General features: G+C 51.8%; 1 protein-coding gene across 4 annotated transcripts in view; it reads right to left on the bottom strand.

Moving 5' to 3' along the window:
* CASZ1 (castor zinc finger 1) overlaps nt 1-20,140 on the bottom strand; it is a 198,130-nt gene that overhangs the window by 95,419 nt on the left and 82,571 nt on the right. For all 4 annotated transcript variants that reach the window (XM_051637228.1, XM_051637223.1, XM_051637224.1 and 1 more), the window contains one exon: nt 7,484-7,569. In XM_051637228.1, the coding sequence (XP_051493188.1) occupies nt 7,484-7,487 (4 nt within the window). In that variant the 5' untranslated portion in view covers nt 7,488-7,569. The remainder of the gene's footprint in view (nt 1-7,483; nt 7,570-20,140) is intronic.

A 20,140-nucleotide genomic window follows, 5' to 3' on the forward strand; every position in this document is an offset into this window, starting at 1 on the left:
GTATTCTCCTCTCCACGCTTTGCCTGTCTCAGAGCCCTCTTGTATCTTCAGTGCTCACTAGACCGTGAATTCACCTTCATACCACTTACAGGGTTATTTAGCTTCTCCTGACGCCAATAACCACCAAACTTTCACTGGCAGCTCAGTTGTCTCCTGGAGACACGAAGAGCTCCTCTTTTGTCTACCCATGGTGCCCCCTGACATACACACCCACTGGGAGCCTGAGGGACAGATGCCCAAGCTGGACACAGAGCCTAGAGACACTGCTCACCTGCCAGCAACAGTCTCTTTCCCCACCCACATCTACAACGAAGCAGATGAGTTAAAAAACGGATGGAGAGTAAAACAGGAGAAAGAGACAGAGTGAGAGAAGAAAAAAAGGGTGATAAAGCAAAACCAGTACAATTAGAAGAGGAAAAAAACCCAAGACAACAGAGAAAGGAGCAGGGAGGGAGGCAGGACAAGCACAGGGACATTCTGTGTTTATTTGCCCCCACACACCCCACAAAGCAACACTCTCCAGCAGTTCACACTGCGATATTCTACAGCTCTTCCTGAAAATTTAGGGGTCGACTAGACAGCCCTTGGGCAACTGCTGGACTAGCTGTGCAAGAGCTGGGACTCTGCTGAGGAGTAACAAGGACAATCTGCCTGGATGGGAAACACGGGGTCCCCCACTGGGTGCCTGAAGGCTGTGGGAATGCAGAAAGCTCCAAATGAGAGGGTGAAACCTCTAGGCAGGGCCAAGCTCAAGGAAGGTCAGCAGTCTCTCCCTGATCCTCTGTCACAAGGAAACCCTCTCCGCTCTCCTTCACTGGCCCACAGCCACCTCTGCCACTCGCCCTCCTGCTGGCTCAGAGCCATCATCGCCAGTTCCCCCTGCTGCAGCCCTGTAAGGCATTTTTTTGCCAGCTTTCCCCTCCACTGCCACGACACCCGTCCTTTGGCATGATGTTTTTGGCCCAAGGCCTTGCTGCTCAGCCCTGGCCACGTGGGCTTGCTCCCTGGTCTCCTGGGCTTTCCCATTCTGACTGAACATTTCCCAGCTGAAGCAAGTGCTGCAGTGACATTTCACTCTGAAACCAAGCATGTGCTGACAGTGAGTGGCATCCCCAGGAGCTCCTTCCTGGCGCCCAGGGCTGTGCATGGCCAGACGCAGCTGATGAGGTGCGCAAGCCACTGCACAACTTGTGGTGCCTCTTCCCATCCATGGGGCCTGGGCCAAACTGTGCCTGGAGCAACTCAACCTTCTCATCCATCCTACTGTGGCTGTCTAGACCTCCTGTCCTGCACAGCCCCTTGGAACAGCTTGGTCCCCTATCCTCTTCTTCACTGAGCATGCAACTGTATGTTCCCAAAGGCACAGGCTGTGCACAGGCACAGGTCTGCACACACTGAACAGAATAGCATGGATCTGGGAAGGGACCTGGGGGAAAGAGCTGCTCTGGTCCCTGAGGCAGCTGTAGCTGTTCCCACCTAACACCAGAGACTGCAACACTAAAGGGACTGCGAGAACCTGCAGGGACAAGAACAGGGACCAGAGCAGCAGCTCTGGCACAAGCTCATCACAGCCACACACTTTCCCCGGTTCTCAAGCTTCCTTGGGATGGTTCCTACCACTGGAGCTTCTGCTGGACTCGTGTAGCCACCCTGCAAAGGCAGATCCGGGGAAACAGGACACCTCCTCTGCCTCACCTGCTCAGGGAGCACACCCTGGCCTCCTGCTTCCCCCAATCGCCATGAAAAAACCCCTCTGTGCAAACAATAGATCAATAGAGCCCCCGCCTCTTCGGAAGGAAAACAAACACCCGGATCACCGCAAATTAGAGAATGTTTCGCTTCACTTCATCCAAACAGGCTGACAATTTTTTTGGGTTGTTGCCACGGCGACAGAATAACACAGCGTTCAGCCTGTTGCAGAACAATCAATTAAGTTAATGCCTTGGAGTGCCTGTTTACTCTTCCATTTAGGAGGTGCTGCTCTTGCTCACTCTCTTTCTCGCTTGCTCATTTAAAATTTCTCATCCTTTGCTTCCTGCTTCTGTTCCTTCTCCACTTAACCTAAAATAAAGTCCCTCCCCTCAAGCACCTCCTGGCTTGTAAGGAGCCTCCCACTTCTCAGAATGATCACCTGGAATAAAGTTTTTTCCTCTGACTCCTGTAATTTCTCCTTTCTTCCTGGAAAAACAGAGTGGGGAGTTCCCTTTACCTTCCATGACACAGTCCTGTCCCCTCCTCCTGGTGCACTCAGGAACTTGCCACGTTTCTGAAAAGCAGCTCTAAACATTCCCAGGGCAGAATGGGCCACCTCCTAAAGCAGCAGCAGTAACTCTGCTTTTAACAAGATGATGTAACTCTTGACCTAAAGACCTGTGAAGTGATCAGAAACCCTTCCACTACTGCTATTTTTTACACTGTGAGCCACAACCATAAATGAAGACTTCCCTAGTGACAAACACTGTTTAAAAAGGAGAACTATAAAAGGGCCTCACAAGGGTCTAGGTCTCACCCTACAGCCCATGTTGAATTAAACTTGTAAATATGTGTTTAAGTAACTGACTTCAGCAAAAGTCATCCCAGAGCTCAAAGCATTTTGCTGAACTGAAGCCTATGCTGGGACACTTCAAAGGGGGCACCATTGCCAGAAGATTGTGGCAGATCCATCAGTGCAGTCCTCTAAAATGAAGGAACGCCAAAGCATCTCTCTGCTCTGGCCCTGACCACCAGCAGGATGCCAGGCCTTTAACAGACTCACATGCTCTAGCCACTGATCTTGTGGGGTTATTCCTGCCTCACAGTCACTGTGAGCAGTTACACTTGGCTGTGCAGCCCCCTGCCTGTCTGCAGCCACCTTCTCAACCTTGCCCAGTGAACAAAGATAATGGCCACAGCTCTCCCCACAGCTCTCCTGCAGACACTGCAGCACATCCCAGGGTGCCAAAATCACAGCTCCACCATCCTTGAGGTGGGGAATAAGGTACTAAGGAGTGGAAGGATTTATCCAAGGCCAAGCCTGAGATACAATTCAGTCCTTCTGCCTCCTGATCACTCTGTACTCTAGCGTTGTCTTCCTCATGAGCACAATATTTCTATGCTTTTATTTTTGAAACTCCAGGAAAAGTGTCTACCTCCCTCACATCTTCATACAACAAAATTAAAGGCAAAGGCAAGCAGGATGTGAAAACATGCAGATTCCATGGTATTGTCTTCTCATCCTGCCACTAGCAACAAGTGTCTAAATGTAAGGGGTACATTAATTTACTATTGAACAGATGTAACAAAACTGTAGACAGAGTAGAGAGGGGAGAGGGGGGGCTCCAACCCAAGGAAATATAACAGGAATAGTGTCAAATATGACCTCTCCCCCTTGCTACACAAGCTGGATGCTTTCAAAGGACCCTTCTCACAAGCTGGTGAGTGGTGAGGCTGGGTCTGGGCAGGTTGCAGGAGGGCTGTGCCAGGCAGGCCCCACCAAGCATGCTCCTTCTCCCCCTCCCTGAGCAGGAGTTGTCAGCAGAACCTGTTAGAGCAGGGGCTCGTTGACTGCTCCCTGTCCATTACAGCCCAGATTATAAGCATATTGCACAGTGCTCTCTGCACGGTGCTGGGGAAATCCAATACGCTGAAAGGTTAATGCAATCAATTAGGGTGACAAGGAAGTAGAGTAAAGCCTTCCGAGTAGATGAAAGGGAGAGAGATGGAGACAGAGAAAAGCAAAGAGAAGCAGGGGGGGAAGGCGCAAAGAAAGATGAGTGGGAGCAGGGGGAAGATGGTATACAGGGCTTGTGTTGTAGACTGCAGTGTGCTGGTGTGGCCAAGGCCACTGTCCTGCCCCAGTATGGATGGGATGGTGTGATCCACAGGTGCAGGCCATGGATCTCCAAGGCAGCAACTGGGCCAGGACTCCCATTCTTTGACTTCTCCTGCCCTTTCCTGCAGAGTGCCCTGCTCAAACCACAGCTGCTCAGGACCCAGCAAGTCCTGCCATCAGCCTGCTCCCTAATACCAGACCAGCAAAACTCTCTCTGTGCTTTTGCTGCCCAGCTACCCAGAAGGGATAGAAGGAACTACCTGGATTCAGAGCTGATGTGCAAGGCTAAGGATCTCAGCAAGCCATGGGGAAGCATAAGTGGAGGAGAAAGAGGGACCAGGAAGGACAGAGAGGACTTCCTCTGGCTGTTCATGCACTCTATGCACAAAGAAAGGTGAGGATGAACATGTGCATCTCTCCTAGCTAGACACCAGTCATCACCATCAGCCACTTGCCTGCACCTGTCCCCTGCACCCTGGTGTTGCATGGAATTTTTCTTTTGGCCTGGCTGTGGGAGCTCAGCCCCACCTGTAAAGGAGGTGAGATCTATTCTCTCTTACTCCTTCAGTCTCCTTCCACATATGACAACCTGCAAGGCCAGAGGACAAACCCCTGCCAAACCCCAGCTGCAGTGGGTTCACCTCTGCCTGCAGGGACAGTTTGATGGGGATGCTGTGGCACTCAGCCTGCCAACACAGCACGGAGATCCCAGTGCCATAACGTGCATCCTGCTCTTCCATTCTGCAGAGCACAGGCCTTTCCTCAGGGCACTCAGCTCAGGGGAGAGCCCTGTCCTTCCCCTCCAGCCCCCTGAGCTGCTGCAGGCTGGCCGAGTTCCTGCTCTCTGAACCTTCAAGCAGTGCAGTACTTCATTAACGTGGGCTGACAGGTCAGCCAGTGCAGCCCCTTCCCACCACAGCTCCTGCTCGTGCACAGCTTGGCCTAGGAGAACGTGACACCAGCTCATTAGGACAAATTATTACTCTACAACCCCCACCGCAATGTCCCTTAATATGCCTATTTAGCAAGAGACAAGTCCTGGTGGGCTCCTCGGCATTAAAACAACCTCACAAATCACCAGAGGCACAAGCTCCATGATCTCCGCTTCCAAGGGCAGAGGACAGGGTGGCTGTACCCCAGCTGGGTGCTGGAGGGGTGCAGTCCTGTGCTGCTCTGCTGCAGACAGAATGAAACTCTTGGTGTTGCTGGGGGGGATGTTTTGCAGGCAAGGAGCTGCTGTCTGACTGTGGCTCAGCCAAAAACGCACTGAAGTTGAAATTCACTGCAAAAGTATTCTGGGATGCCCATTCCAACTGCTGGGCCTGCTTCACTCTGCCTTATCCCTGCCTAACTCTGCTCTCCAGCACTACCATCAGTGTCATGTTCCACATGAGACCTGTAAGATCCAAATGTTTCCCTCTATTTCCCCGTGATATACACAAAGTCCGTGCCTGTCTTCACAAACTGAGCTGCAACACTAACCCTACTCACTAGCTCCTTGCAAAGCCAAGGAGCAAGTCTGGAAGCTGAGGCTGCTGGCAGGCACCGGGTGCTGCCTCCCCACGTCAGGCTGTGCTGAACTCCGGGGGAGTGAGTCCATGGCACATGAAAGCTGTCGGCTTGCACCTTGCAGGGAGAACAGGACTGCAGGCTGTCTGGGGCTATGCCAGAGATTACAGAACCTCGGCAATTTAAGGCACAGTGAGTGAGATATCACAGGGGAAGACAGAAACATGGGCAAATGTCAGAGGAAGGTTGCTACTGAACAGGAACGGGGAGCATGAGGAAATCAACCTCCAGCCTGACCTGCAGGAGAGGGAAAAGGTAAAAAGAAAAAAGATTCATGTAACAGCATCAAAGAGAGAAGAGAGAGAGCGGTGCAGCAGTGCTGTACGAGGCAGGAGAGAGAGGAAGAAAAGTAATGGAAAGAAGAAGGAGAAAAAGTGTGAAAAGTGGCTGATGCTGGGCCCAGAGTAAGGCAGAATGAGAGCAAACAGACAGAGACATGAGGGACCTGAGAGAAAGAGGGAGAGAGAGAGGGCGGGAGGAAAAGGAAGAGAAAAGAGCAAGAATAGCCACGCAGCGAGGAGCACGCGGGCGAGGCCGAGCACTGTAACCAGGGTTGTGAAGCATGAAAAGGGAAGAATCTGCCTGTTCCTTTCAGCGCTCGGAGCATGGCGCTCGGTGGTGACCTACACTGTGCCCGGCTGTGATCACGTTTTCAGGGCCACTGCCTGCAGATCCCAAACAATGCTGGGGAGCCTTTGAAGTCAGAGAAAGAAGCCGCAATGTGAACTGCGGACTTTCTTTTTTTTTTTTTCCCTTCACAGAACCCCCCCCCCCCCCATTTTTTAAGGGTGGATGCAAGGAGAGGGAGGAGAAGGAAGGTGGGGGGAAGGTTGGGGGAGAGGTTGCAAGGACAAAACAGAGAGTTGCTCTCGGCGGGGTGCCCCGAAACGAGAGAGACAAAAAGAAAACAAACAGTTTATGAGTAGGGCACATGCTGCCTGTGTCTGCATGCCCCGCGCTGCCGGCCCCCCGCGCTCCCAGGGAGGCTTCTGTTCCGCAGCAATGATGGATGGACACATAGGGCCATTCAGGCCTGCCATGTTACAGCAGCAGTATTTACATAACACTGGCCTTCCACCGGTCACCTCTGACACTGCCCAGCCTGGCCTGGGGCCCCCTCCTGCCCAGCCAGCCTGGGCCCCTCTCATACTGCTTGGACTCAGCCTCTGAGCTCCCCAGTGCTGGGGCTCAGAGGTCCCCTCTGCTGCAGGGGTGCTTGGAGCACAGAGCATCTGTGCTCTGAGATGCTAGGAAGAGAGTGGGAACTCTCTGGGTGACACACAAGGGAGCCCTGCGGTCCCCCTGAGGCCATAAGGAAGAGGCAAGGGCACCAGGAAGTGCCTCAGCATGCCGGGGCTTCTCAGTGACCATCACTGGCACAGGGACCCTCTTACCCAAGCACATGGAGACAAGGCTTTTAAGAGAGGCAATCACTTCCCTGGGCTCTAGGCCTCTAACTCTTATCAGACACAGACTAAGTGACAATCCAGCTCTACGAGATTGTGAAGTTGGGTTTGTTGGTTTTTTTGCCATAACCCAGATCACGAGCGTCTAGGTAAAAGGAAAACCCAGAAATGTCAGGATTCTGCTGGAGACAGAGCTCCTTCCACCCTACCAGCTCGGTGCTGCAGTCTGAATAGATAAAAACATGCCAGTGGAGGGGCAGAGCACGCGTATCACCATCTTAAATTATGTGAACTGAGCACAGCAAAACTTCACAGTGGATGGAGACTGCATCATATTCAGTGAAAGGACTTTAACCATCTCCCACCAGCCCACATGCATGAAGACAAAGCAGCACTTTCCTCACCAAAGCTCTTACAGAGCTTTTTATCTGTAAAGATAGAGGCAATAGAGAAGATACTGAGGAAAACCCAGAGTGACAAAACCACGTGTCCAGAACAACTGGTGTACAAACACAAAGACAGGATTAGGACACACATAAGCTATGTCTGAATTAGACCTTCTTCTGTTTTTATCTCTCTTTATAACTAACAAGGGTCCAATCCTAGAAGTTCTAGTGCAGACACAGCCAGAGCGAGCAGGCCAGAAAGTGTGAGACACACAGAGGAAAAGAGAACCCAGGAGGGTGTAGTGACATACCCATTGCAGTCTGAAGTCTCTCCTACCTTTCGGAGATTTCAAGGCCTGGTTTCTTGCCTCGTTTTTAGCTCTAAATTCACTTCATCCTGGGGAGGAAAGAGAAAGGATCCAGTTAATACACAGGCCACACCTGACTGAAATCTAAGGCACAGACACTCTCAAAAGCTGAGGTAGGATCCAGCTGCAAGAGAGGCCAGAACAGGGCATTTAGACTTCACACAGGAACAAAGTGCTTTCCTGCTCCTGGCTGCTCCTTGCAGTGCCATGCACATCATGAGGAACATGGCACTCCTGGGCTTTGCTGAGCATGGGACCCCTAGCAAGGGCTGGGAATAACTCAGCATAGGGAGAGCAGCTGTTACTGGCCTGAATCCTGCTTCCCAGGTACCACAGACAGACTTCATCCTGGTCTGCACTTTGCCCACATATCCAAGGCTGCCTCCCTCTCCATGCCAATTTCCTTTCCAATCTTTCCATTTCCTCTGCTGACTCCTCTTCCCCAGAGGTTTGGTTCCCCAATGTGCTAATACTGAGGCCTCCCTTGCACACCAATGGGGCACTAGACAATGGGGTGCAGGACTGGGTCCCCAGGCACTGAACTCCCTTATTCACTCATCTGTGCATCTTCCTTCCTGGAGAACGCAGGGAGTGAGGAGGAAAGAGAAAAGGGATGGGGGAAAAAAAGTCACAGCAAAACACATGAAAAGTAAATTGAATTATTTAAAACCATATGTTCCAAAAATGTGACAGAGCATAAAAGCCGTGCCGTGAGACTTCCGGAGGGGGTTATCCTGCACAGACAGGGTGGGAGGAGAGCTGGTGGGAGGGGGAGGACTGCTCCACAGCCAGCAGCCAGGGACTTCCCTCTCCCAGAGCTGGAAGGTGGCGGGGAGCAGGGGGTGGCTTCCTGCAGTGGCAAAGGTGCTTGGCCCGTCCCTGCAGCCTCTGTTTTGCAACCCTGCTGAAGCAGTGATCACAACTGTCCCAGACATGGCAGTGAAGTGAAAAACTGGCCCGAGGTCACACACAGTGAGCCCAGGGTTGAACCCAGGAGCCCCAACCGCCTGTACCAAGCACCAGCTCCCAGCAGGGCTCCCCTCCGGAGTGCACTGGCGTGTGTGGCCACTCAGGCCTTTGTGGGGATCCCCCTTCAGCCGCTTGGAGCACAAGGGTTGGGGACACGGCTCTGGGGAGGTTGTGGTGCCAGCGCAGTCAGCCCGGTGGCTGGGGCCCGGCTGCCGGGTGCGTGCGGGCGGCCTCCTCCCGTCACTCACACCCCACCACCGCCTGCACGCTGCGCCAAAGATAGATGCCTGGTGTTGGCTGGGACCCAGAGAGGGAAGGAGCTGGTGAGATATCCCAGATGGATGGATGGACACGGAGCGCAGGGAGCCCCTCGGGCAAAGAAGATGCATAACCAGCCTGGCTCCTTCCTTTCCCATTCAAACGCCAGCATAACAAGGCTGAGGACACAGCTGGAGTAACAGCTCCCCCACTTGAGGTCCTTCTCCCACCCTGGCACCCTCCATCCTTCTGGCTCTCATCCCCTCTCCCACTTTTTTCTTCCCTTTGTTCTCCCTTTCTTCCTTGCTCTTTCCATCGCTTTCTCTGCCATTATGTCACGCTCTTTTTTTCTCTCCCTCCCTTTTGTTCTCTCCCTCTCTCCCAAGCTCTCTGCCTGTAACTCTCTCTGCTTTCCCAGCTTCACTCCCTCACCCCTGTGCACGGTCAGTTCTTGGGTTTGAGTTTTTAATTGTGTTTTTTTTTTACTCCCCTTCTTTCGGCCACAGCTTATCAATGATGCAAGAGGAATAACGCCAATTTACTTAGAATGTGTAATCCCCAAATCAGATTGGGGGATTGTATGAGGCAATATGACCTTGCATATGTCTCCATTAAAGCCAGCCAGGCCTCCTCTTGTATTCTGTGTTCCCAGTACATATTTAGACAGATAACGCTAATTGTACTTGACATGTCCTCTTAAGGATGGACTCTTCCCTCCCCCAGCTCTGCCTGCTTCCCTGCCTGACAAGGCACCAGAGCAGAGCCCGCTCACAGTACAGCACAGCTCAGCACCTGTGGGGCTGCCCAGCTGGGTGGGCACCCAGCACAGCCCCCAGGCCCAGCACCCACCATCCTCTGGCACTGCACAGCTCCAAGAGGGGAGTGGGGCTGGTCAGCACGGACAGGGCAAGGAGCAGGAGCAGGGAGGGCGCTGCTGGAACAGACTTAATCTGAGATTACACGCTGTTACTGTGACAATCTTGGATTGTCCAGAAGAATGAGTAACGTGTTGCCACCTCCCAAGCCATGGGTGTCACCCCACCCTGCCCCTCTTCCTGCTTCCCATACTTTTACCCACCCTCCTCCTCCTCCCCACCTCATCCCTGCTTCCATGAGGCTCCCCTTTTACTTGCTCCAGCCCCCTCCTCTGCCTCAGGAGACCAAGGGCTGGCTCCTTCCCCTGCATCAGAGTGACATAAAGTTTTTCGGGGACAGGCCCCAAGCAGGAAACAACACCCCTCAGCAGAAAGCATGAAGCTCCAAAGCATTAGAACAAAGACAGACTTGCTCACCATGACCATCTTTGAAGCCTCCCTCCTTTCCAAGGAAGGGCTTCCACCCTGCACCTCTCAGCTCCCACATCTGGGCATAAAGCTCTTTGGATAAATATTTATATCTAGCTACTGGCTTGTGGATCCCAGCTCCAACTTCTAGGGAACATAATGAAGAAATCCAGACCTCCCTCTTCCCCATGCCTGCCCATACATCGCTGCTCTAGAGCAGACAAGCAGGATGCAGGAGGAGGGGAGCTTATTACAAAGAAACCAATGGATCCAAACTCTTTGCCAAAGTGGACTCAGATTTTTTTTTCCCCTTGACACAACATCCTAATTCGACTTTTTCAGTATCTTTCCTTCAACAACCTTTTTTCCTTCCTCCCCTTCCTACCCGGCAACTGCGCATTTATTAATTCATGAGGCACTAATTAGTTCTTTGTTTAATTTTGTGTTAAACAGACTGACCGGAATGATAACGACTTGCAGCGTTGCATTCCAGTCCCCAACCGCCCCTGTTTTCTGACAACAAGGGAGCGCAGTGAGACTGGCGTGATGAACCCCAATTCCCACTCCAGTTGCACTTCATTAAGTCAAAATGTGACAAGAAGCTTAGAGAGCAACTTTCAGATCGGATCGCACATAACAATTGGGCAGGAAACTTTCCGAGGGGGAAGCAGGAGAAGCACTGGCAGCACAGGCTGGCACCGCGTACAACTCCCCGGCGTGCCTGCCTTAAAGGAGCCGGCTCAGGCTGCCGGCCCAGGCAGGACCCAGGGCAAGTGCTGGTGAAGGATGCTGGAGGAGGAAGAGGAGAGGAAGGGCAGCAGCCGAGGCAATGCATGGCAGGGCAGGAGGCACCACTGCTTTCTGCCCCCTCCTTGGCTCCATTTGCAGTGATGGGTTGTGTTGGCAGCCTGTGGGATGTGCAACCAGAGACCCCAGGAGGGATAATTCCTCAGCAAGTCACTCTGGGAACACTGGAGGCATCTCTAGGTGCCTTCAGCTCCATGCCTGAAGTTTCCCTCCCATAGCTCCATGGTGAAACAGCTGGTGATCCTCAGCTGCTATTCAACTGTCATGAAGTACAATGACAACAGAGTCCCCTAAACTGCCAGGGAAGAGGTCGAATATTGGCACCTGCGCTGCTGAAATGAGCAGTGAAGGGACAGCTCTGACACCAGGGACAGGGATGGCTGCTCTCACGGGAAGGAGCTGTGCCTTCCTTTGACTTTCAACAGCATCTGACGCTCCAGTGGCAATACCAATTTTTGAAACTGTTCCTGACCAGTTTAGTATCAGCAATAAATGTGATAAGCTCCAAAGCAAGTGCCCCTCATGCTGAGCTAGAATACAGCCACCACTGTGCTGCCAGACCTTGAGCTCTCTGCTGAGTGCCACAACAGCCTCACTAGTAGGAGCTCCTGAACAGGGTTAGGGCACATGACCCCACGTCTGGCCTGGCTCAAGCCTTGCCTGGCAGAAAAAGTCTGAGCATGACTTATTCTGCAGTACCAGTCAACATGGGAGTGACAAACAGATGACACGGCCAGGCTCAGCTGGATCTGTCCCAGTCTTGTTGGCACATGAGAGTTTGTGCATGGCCAACTCCAGGAGCCCTTTCTGGCTCACTGAAGAGCCGTGAAATGTAAACAGCCTACAACAAAGTGGAAAGGGTCTTAAAACACCTCCTGAGAGGGTGGGTGGGTGTGAAAAAGGAAAGAGGACTTCCCAAGTGCACAGAATGTGGAAGTTCTGCAGCAGTTCAAAATGCATCTTCTGCTATTGCATGAACATCAGCTGTGGGAATAAGCCAAGATCACAAGAAGTAAAATGAGCTGGAAGGTCTCAGTGTCTTTTCTTCCTCTCTCCACAGGAACAGAAGAATCATCTCTAGCTTTGCTCTGCAGAGGCCCAAAAGCTGAACTAAGGTCCAAAACCATGTGAGGGACTCTGTCTTGTGGGCCACAACAGGACTGGGAAGTGGCATCCAAGCTGTGTGTGTGCACAGCAGTATGTCCTGAACAGGGCAGGGGCAGAGGAGCGAGCACGGTGACCAAAGCCTCTGAGCCTTGGAGGACGCCTGCACAGCATCAGTCTCTACGTGCATTATCAGTATTTTCACCTGAGTGAGCTCCAAACGTACAGGTCTTTGGGGAAGGGGCCAGGCTGCAGGAAGGTATCACAGCAGGGTGTTCGCCAGCACACTCACAGCTGAACACCACACGATCTAGCAGACGTGTTTGCGCTGGCTTCCATCTTTCATGAATCTGGAATACAGCAGGGACCTCTGTGACTGACAAAAAGGCTGTTCCTGCATGACAGAAATCCCAGGAAGACACCATATCCCTCTGATTTCAGTTCTACGTGTGCTCTGGATCCCATTAAAAGGCGTATTTAGATACTAACACTCAGCTGGAGGGTTGGACTCATGTCCAGAAAGGGCAAAAGCACCAATCAACACCTGAAGGAAGGACAAATGAGAAGGTCCAGTATTGCTGGGGACAAGAAAAACCACTCAGTGTCATCACCCTGTCAAGCCTTCTTGGTTTTGCAGAAGGGCTGGAATATCTTGGCTGCTCTATAGATGCAGTGGGGTCTTGTCATCTGCTGAGTAGATGTTTCAGAACAAAAGGCAGGACAAACTCCATCCCTTTCCTCTGCAAGCCCAGCCCAGGCTCTGGGCCATGGGCCCTGTCCAGGCACTGATGCTGAGAAGAATGTGGCTCACACCCTCTCCCAGGAGCAAGGGGATGGGGCAGTGGCACAGAAATGTCCCCAGTCTGGCCCAAGACTGGTCAGAGCAGGAGGTGAAGCTGGTGAGCCAAGGTGAGAAGCAGCACAACCAACAGGGCAGAGCAAGGGGCAGATGAAGGACCCCCTGTGCTTCCTGGGACAGAGCCCTGGACACTGTCCCTGCAGAGTCACACCCATCTTGGGCTGCTCAGGGAAAAAGGCATGGGCTGGGGGAGAGGGAAACTTCTGTCACCTCCTGGTTCTCCCTCTCTTGGCTGCCATGACAAGGCAACACCAGAAGCACAATACAAACCAAGCACATCCACTGACAGGGCTACACAGCTGTCAGTGCTCTCTGCAAAGTTTTGTGCTGAAAATTAGGGTAACAATCATCCCAAATAGGTCATGGTCTGCCCATTCTTCAGAAAACAACATGCTGAAATGTCCTAGACTCCATCCCAATCCTCTTTAACCAGGAGAACTCTCCTCCCAGGATTACAGGCCCACTGCCCCCCTTCTCTTCCCCTCCATCTGGCTGGGAGCAGCCTGGGACCAAGTGCTCTTCCCAGCCCTGGGAGAACCCTGCAGTTTCTCTCTCATAAAAAAGAAAAATGGGAGCTATAAAAAAGGCAAAGAAAAGAAAAGCAAAGCAAAGGGAAATAACTGCGAAGGAGGAAAAGAGCAAAGCCCCCCTTCCCTTCCCACCCCTTCCCCATTACCTGCCTTTTAGCACTGGGTAGAGCCTCCTGCTTCATTGCTCCTGAGGACTCCCCCTTGGCACAGTGCTCCCCAGAGAAATCCTGCCCTGTTTCTCACCCTTTCCCCCTCTGCTCAAACCTGTTGAGCAGAGCCCAGGAGAGCTCAATAAAGGTGATGCAAAGGGACAGGGGGTCATCCTGGAGGTAACTCTGCAGCTCAGAGACACCTCTGGAATGCTGGAGCCAGGCACGGGACAGAAGGACAGGAGATAGCAGACCTGCTGGTCCCAATCCACAGCTGGTCCCAGCTTCCTAGGGCCAGGAAAGGCCCTGAACCCCCACCTCACAGTGCAGATACTGCACCATCCAGCACAGCAGAAGGGGGGGTGCCGAGGGGGGATCCCCAGGAGTTCACCTCGCCCTGACATCTGTAAAGCACAGCAGTCCCCAAACTTGGCATTCGGCAGCCCTGGGCTGGCTCCTGCTAATTTGCTGTCAGGCTGCCTAAGCAAACCAATTAAAACTAATCATTCATTATAAAAAAGAGAGAGAGAAAAAGACCCTACACACAAATGGAGAACTGGAAAGGGCATAGAGAAAAGAAGGACAGGAAGGGGCTGAGTGAAAAAAGTGAGCTTGAGAAAGGGGCAGGGGGGAAGTAAAGGGCTTTAACATCCCCAGCACAGAGCCTCAGATGAAGGCAGCAGAAGGGCACGATGTCTCCCAGGGCTGGGCAGGGTGAGGGCAGCAGGGGGAACCTGAAGGAAAATTAACAGGGCCAAGGATGGGGAGGCACATGCAGAGACCATGACACAGCCATGAGGTCAGCTCCACGCTCCCTCAGAGGGCCACGAGCTGCAGCTGAGTGGAGAAACTCAGTGGTGGGGACTCGCCAACCTGCAGAGAGGAGGGCAGAGGAGGAGGAGGAGGGGGAGCAGCGCAAGCGAGGAAGGCAGAGCCACAGGTGCGCACCCGGACTCGGCAGCGCTGCCCCTCCAGCTCAGGGCTACAGGCTCTCTCAGAGCAAATGCCTCAGACGGGGATGAAAAATGGGGCATTTATGAAAAGCCCCTGATTATGCGGATCTGGCTGGGGCCCTGGCTCAACCGCCGTCGCTCCCGCTGGCTCCCCACGAGCTGCGGTGGCAGAGAACCCCGGCAGCTGTCAGCGCAGCCCCCGCCCCCCCCGTTTTGTTCCCCGGCCCCGCACACACGCACGCTTCCCAACGCCCCTTTTGAAGAGCCTCAGGCCCACATCGGGCTGGCGGATGGCGGAGAAGTGGGGGCAGTGCCATGGAAACGGGCCCTTTCCTGGGGAAACGTGCTGCTGGCCCCCCCTCCTCATCCCGGGTGCCCCTTTTGAGGAGCTGTCAGGACCCTGAGTGAGTGTCACACGACCCAAGGACCAGGCGTGACCAAGCCTATTTTCTGCCTCAAATTTGATTGATTAAAAAACTTTTTAGGAAAACCATGTTAAAAGACAAAAAAAAAAGAAAAAAAGAGGAAAGAAAAAAAATTAAACAGAAAGGGACAAGGAGGTGGGGGAAAAGGGAAAGGCCTCTGTGCTGGGTTTCCCTGGCAATAGCACCAGGGGACAAGTGTCAGAGGCAGATAAACAGCATAACCAGGCCGCAAATAAAGGTCAAAGGAAGCATGAAACTTAACACAACAGTGATTAAGATAATGATGAAGCAGGGGACCCCAGAAAAAAAAAGTAAGTGTGACACAGAGAAACACATATATATGCTCCAAGTAATGGCCTGAGAGACCTGGTACGTGGGAAGAGGTGATGGGGCTTGCTGGGTCCTGGGGTACCTGGGCAAGAGTGGAAACAGGAAAAACCAAAGTCAGATTTGGGGAGAGAGGGTCTGTGATTTCCCCCAGGCTGGTTGCTGTAGGTCGAGCCTGCCCAGCACCTGCGAGCTCCAAAGCCAAGGGGGTCCCTCCTGTAACAGACATGCTGTCCCAGCCCAGCAGTGCTTAAATTTGCAACCAAATTCCTCAAAAGAGTTTCCCTGACTCTGGGAGGAGAGCCCGAGTGGGTGTGAATCAGGGAGGCCCTGCTGACACCACAGAGCTGTGCTGCTTTATGCTGGCTCGGGATCTGGCTCTTTGCCTTCAATCAACTCGTATAAAAAGCCTGAGATGCCAGGAGGGAAGGACACTGGTCAGAGCTCCCTGCCCTCCTCCTCTTTCTTGCCAAGGCTAACTCCGCAGAGAAAAGCCCAGAAAGGCTGAAGGCTTCAGAAAGCAAGTCCAAGAATGTCATACCCTTCGGCATTTACCTGCTCCATCCCAAATCCTCTAGGATGAGCTCACAGTTTTGGAGCCCAGCTTATGACTTTCAGTTGCCTGGGACTGGCTACATTACTGTTGCCAAGAGGCAGCAAAGAAATTTCAAATTGTTCATCAGCTTCTTCATTTGGGAGTCCAGGACTTTGAAGCTCATGCAACAGAAAGCATGGAAACACAGAAGACTTTCCACCTTTCCATCGGGAGTAACTCTGACCCCTGGAAAGTGTCCCTGCTCTGCCTTCTCTGGCACGCCAGAGTCCTGATGCAGAGTGATCTCTAGGGGATCCTGTGGGGCCAGAGAAGACACCTGCACCAGCACCAGCTTTGACTGTCCCTTGCACTTTGCCTCCACTGCAAGGGACCACTGACCATTTCCCTCCTTTCCTTGAGCTTGCATAACAAGCTCAAATCTGGAGAGAGCACTGGTCAGAAAAGGTTTGCTCTTCCTGCCAAATATCTCGGGGAAAGAAGCTTTTTAGTCAGAAATCTACTTCCATGCAGTGTTTCTCATGAGGAAGAGCAAAGAAATGTTTTCACAAGAAGGGCTGACAGAGGGATACATCCATGTTTAGAGTCACACAAGGGTACACATTCCAACTTTCACTTTGTGAGAAAGCTGCTCTCCATCAAATACATTTCAACACAAAAGTTCTATCATCATATTCATGTGTCTCCCCCATCATTTATATTCATGATCCTTTGTAAAGAATTGTTCAATTAAATCTCTGATGCTCCTTGCTAGAAGAGTCTGAACAGCGAGAGGAACTCCCTAAAAGTACAGCTGGGCCAGGCAAGGACTGGGAGAGGAGACTGAACATCCACCAAAGACGTGCAGGTTATGGTGTCTGGGACTGCATTACACCTCTGGAAAAACAGCACATCTCAGAGGGTCAGTGCCAGCTATTAAAGGGAAAAAAAAAAAGAAAAAAAAAAAATCACTGTTCTCATCCCTGACATTATTGGCTGAAAAATGTGATTTGAAAAATACTAATAGAAAGCAAGGCCTTTTTTAATTTCATTTTTGAGCCATTACAGTTCATGTTTTCATTCTTTTTTTTTCCCCTCCTTGGCAATCAGAAGAGCAAGAAATGTGATTAAAAACTAAAAACCTCAAACAAATGAAAGCTGAGATTCTCATTTGGTCTCCTGTGTCCAGAAACAGGGACTTTAAGGGAAAACACCAAATGTTCTTAGGCACAGGGTAAAAGGAGGGGCTGGCAATGTTATGTTTTGGTTAATGCTGTTATGAAATGTACAGAAAGTCTAAGATACCGAAGATACTTGCAAACATATTCTTAGTTTTTTCTTCCCTGCACTTCTGATAACAAAGATTTAACACATGCTCAGACGGGCTCACACAGCCCTGAAATGGGATGAGCAAACTAGGGCTGGGGACACATGTGCAAAATTGTATTAAAGTTGCAATCTCCTCAGTGATGGAGCTGGTTCCATTGTGCTTTTTGCAACAGAAAACAAGCCCATCTCTTAAAACAGACAATGGAACTTCGAGATTTTATGCACAGATGTGAAATTACTACTCAGCAATAAGAAGACCACTTTTATCAAAACACTTTTTGCATTTTTCCATGAAAGTAATATTCTGCATTTCAAAAAGCTTTGTAAGCAAAGATCAGTGTCACTTTATACCACACTTAAACTGATGTATCTTGTTCGGAAAGAAAACCCAGTAACTTTGGCAACCAAACAAAACGAAAAAAAGGAACATGCCAGATACAAAAAAGACCTGGAGTAAAAGCACAGATCCTTTTCCAGCAGCACACCTTCCCTCACCTCTCTCAGCAGCCTCAGCCTAGCAAAGCAGGAACTTTCTCTGGTCCTGTTCTCTGATGGCAGCACCATCCAGTCCCCCCTGGCTGACAAAAAGCAGCAGCTACAGGGGGAATCACCACAGCCTCGGCTGCCCAGGAGGGTTCCAGCAGGTTGGGCCGGGCACATGCCCTGGGATTCCAGGCTACCAGGGCCATCAGCTCGTGGGAAACACACTCTGACACCTATGTCCCTGCACATGCAGCACCAAATAATTGCACACACCTCGCAAACGTGTGCAGAGCACACAAAACTCCCTCACCATGGCCGAGGAACTGTCAGGAGAACACAAGCAAAAGCTGCTTCTTGACAGCGAGTCATTTATATTTTAGCTTCGTTCCATTATCCTAACGAATCCTTCATCAGCAGATGCAATATTAACAGCAGAAAATCAGCTCATTACATCCGGGGGGATTTCATCAAGTTGACAATCATATATGCAGCTACCCGAGCCTGGAGAGGACACTGCTCTCGTTATTTAGTTATCTTGCTTTCATCTTAGAGGCTTTTTCTTTCTTTCTTTTTGGGGGTGGGGGTTGAGGGTTAGGGGGTGTTTCCCAAACAACTGCCAGACCCCATGGCTTTTAGAATGGTGGTCCAAAGACAGACACACTCAGCTGGGAAATGCTCCAGCCCATCCACAGTAGCTGCAACTGTTAAAGGAGGAAAAAAATAATGCCCTCACACATTCTGCAACCTCTGGAGCTTTGAGGGCATTTCTCTGTGGAGTTCAGACTCCAAGAGGGAGTTTACATCTTAAACAGCTCCTGCCTTGTCCAGGAAGATCTGGAATGGCTGTTCTGGTTCTTCTGCTCTAGGCAGGACTCCTGACTTAATGCTTTGAAGGGTCTCTCTTTGCAGGAGTCCTTATCCAATTGGAGTGACTCCAGAGGAATAAGATGCATTTAAAGAGCCTGGAATTTTGTGATGAACTTCCCAAGCAAGCAACAGAACAGGCAGTCCAGATAAGCTGAAAGGGACGAGAAGGGACTAACTGGGGGAGTTAAAGGATGAGTTCAGAAGATTGTGGGGCTCTTTTCTCTCCTGCCTTGTCTGCTGAGGAGGCCTGCAGCAGAAAGGCAACCTGGGTTCCTCCTGCTAACCAGCGGAGCAGCCAGATGAGGGCTGAGAGGAGCTCCCCGTGTCTGTGCACTGCACCAGGCAGCCCAGGGTGGGGCATGGAGTGCTCTCAGGGCTGTCAAAGCACCAGCAACACTGAACCAGTGCCTGCCCAGCTGGGGCCTGGATAATACTGCCTGCAAAAGACCTTCCTGTTCTAAGGGTCTTCTTCAACAACAGTAGCCAGAGAAGTCCTTCGCACCTCCAGTCTGAAAAGTCACTGCCTGCAGCCTCAGGCCTCCGCCCTGCCTGCAAAGGAGCTTTTCTGCCCACCCTGAGATTCCCTGGAGGAACAGGGATCTCCTGCTGAGTTCTCATTCACACATGGTGGGTGCCTTTCCCACCACATCAAGCAAAGCCTAGTGATTTCAGCTGGAGGGCAACAATCTGGCTTCCAGGGCTTCTCCTCCATCAGGGGATGATGAAGCTGGAGAGACCAGCCTGGAACTGGACATGGACCACTCATGGCAGATACCTGCTTCTGGACAAGCCTCTCTGCTGCTCAGCCTCAACCACCCAACATAGCTGAAGGAAGAAGTTGAGCTCACATCTCCTCCAGCTCAGAGGGGGCTGGGATGGGCATTTTACATTTTCCCAGCAGGGCTGGATTTCTGCACAGCAAGGAATATGTTCCCGGGACGTCAACTCCAATCTCTACTCCGCTCTGACAGATTTAAGCTCCAGTTTGTCCGACAACATCCCAAAGTGTAAGAAACTGGGGGCAGACTCTCTAATCAGGCTGTAGGACAAAGGCCCGGTCTGACCCTGTCACTTCCACTTACTCTTGCTGTCTGTCTTGCTCCCCCCACCCTCTCGGCAGCTTCCCTGCCCACCCTGGGCTGCTCTCCCTTCCCTAACACAGCTGGGCTAATCCTGCTCCTCCCGCATCCAGCGCAAATCCTCCCCAGAGTAAACCAATCCTGGGAATTTTTATTAGATTATCAGCCTGCCAGCTCAGTGCTGGCTGGACTAATCCTAATCAGGACTGATTTCTATTAGCCAGCTTCAGGGAGGAGCTATGCTGTCCCAGCACCCCAGGCCCACGCTGGGGGAGCCTGAGGCCTTTTAGCCCATTCTATTCCAATTTTCCTTTTAGAAAGGAACACATTTAGTCCAGGATCACTGTCTGCAGCAAATGCAAAGTTTGTGTGTGGGCTGCATGCACAGAGCAGCATGGGGCAGCCATGGGACAAACTCTCCCCACCTTGTCACTGAGCTACAAGAGAAGGCAAAGGGGTCCAGCCTCCACAGCCCCTCTGGCCCTGGCTCCTGGTACAGCCAGCAAGGGCCAGTTAGTGCCACATGGAAAGATGCTTTGTGGCAGGGGACACGAGCCTGCTGGGCACCAGGCTGAGATGATGGGCACATTTCAGACAAGAGGACAAGCGGCCACAGCTTGAGTGACCAGGACAGAGTTCGCAGTGG

The sequence above is a fragment of the Apus apus genome, chromosome 20, assembly GCF_020740795.1.
Source record: "Apus apus isolate bApuApu2 chromosome 20, bApuApu2.pri.cur, whole genome shotgun sequence".
In the NCBI taxonomy this organism is placed as follows: Eukaryota; Metazoa; Chordata; class Aves; order Apodiformes; family Apodidae; genus Apus; species Apus apus.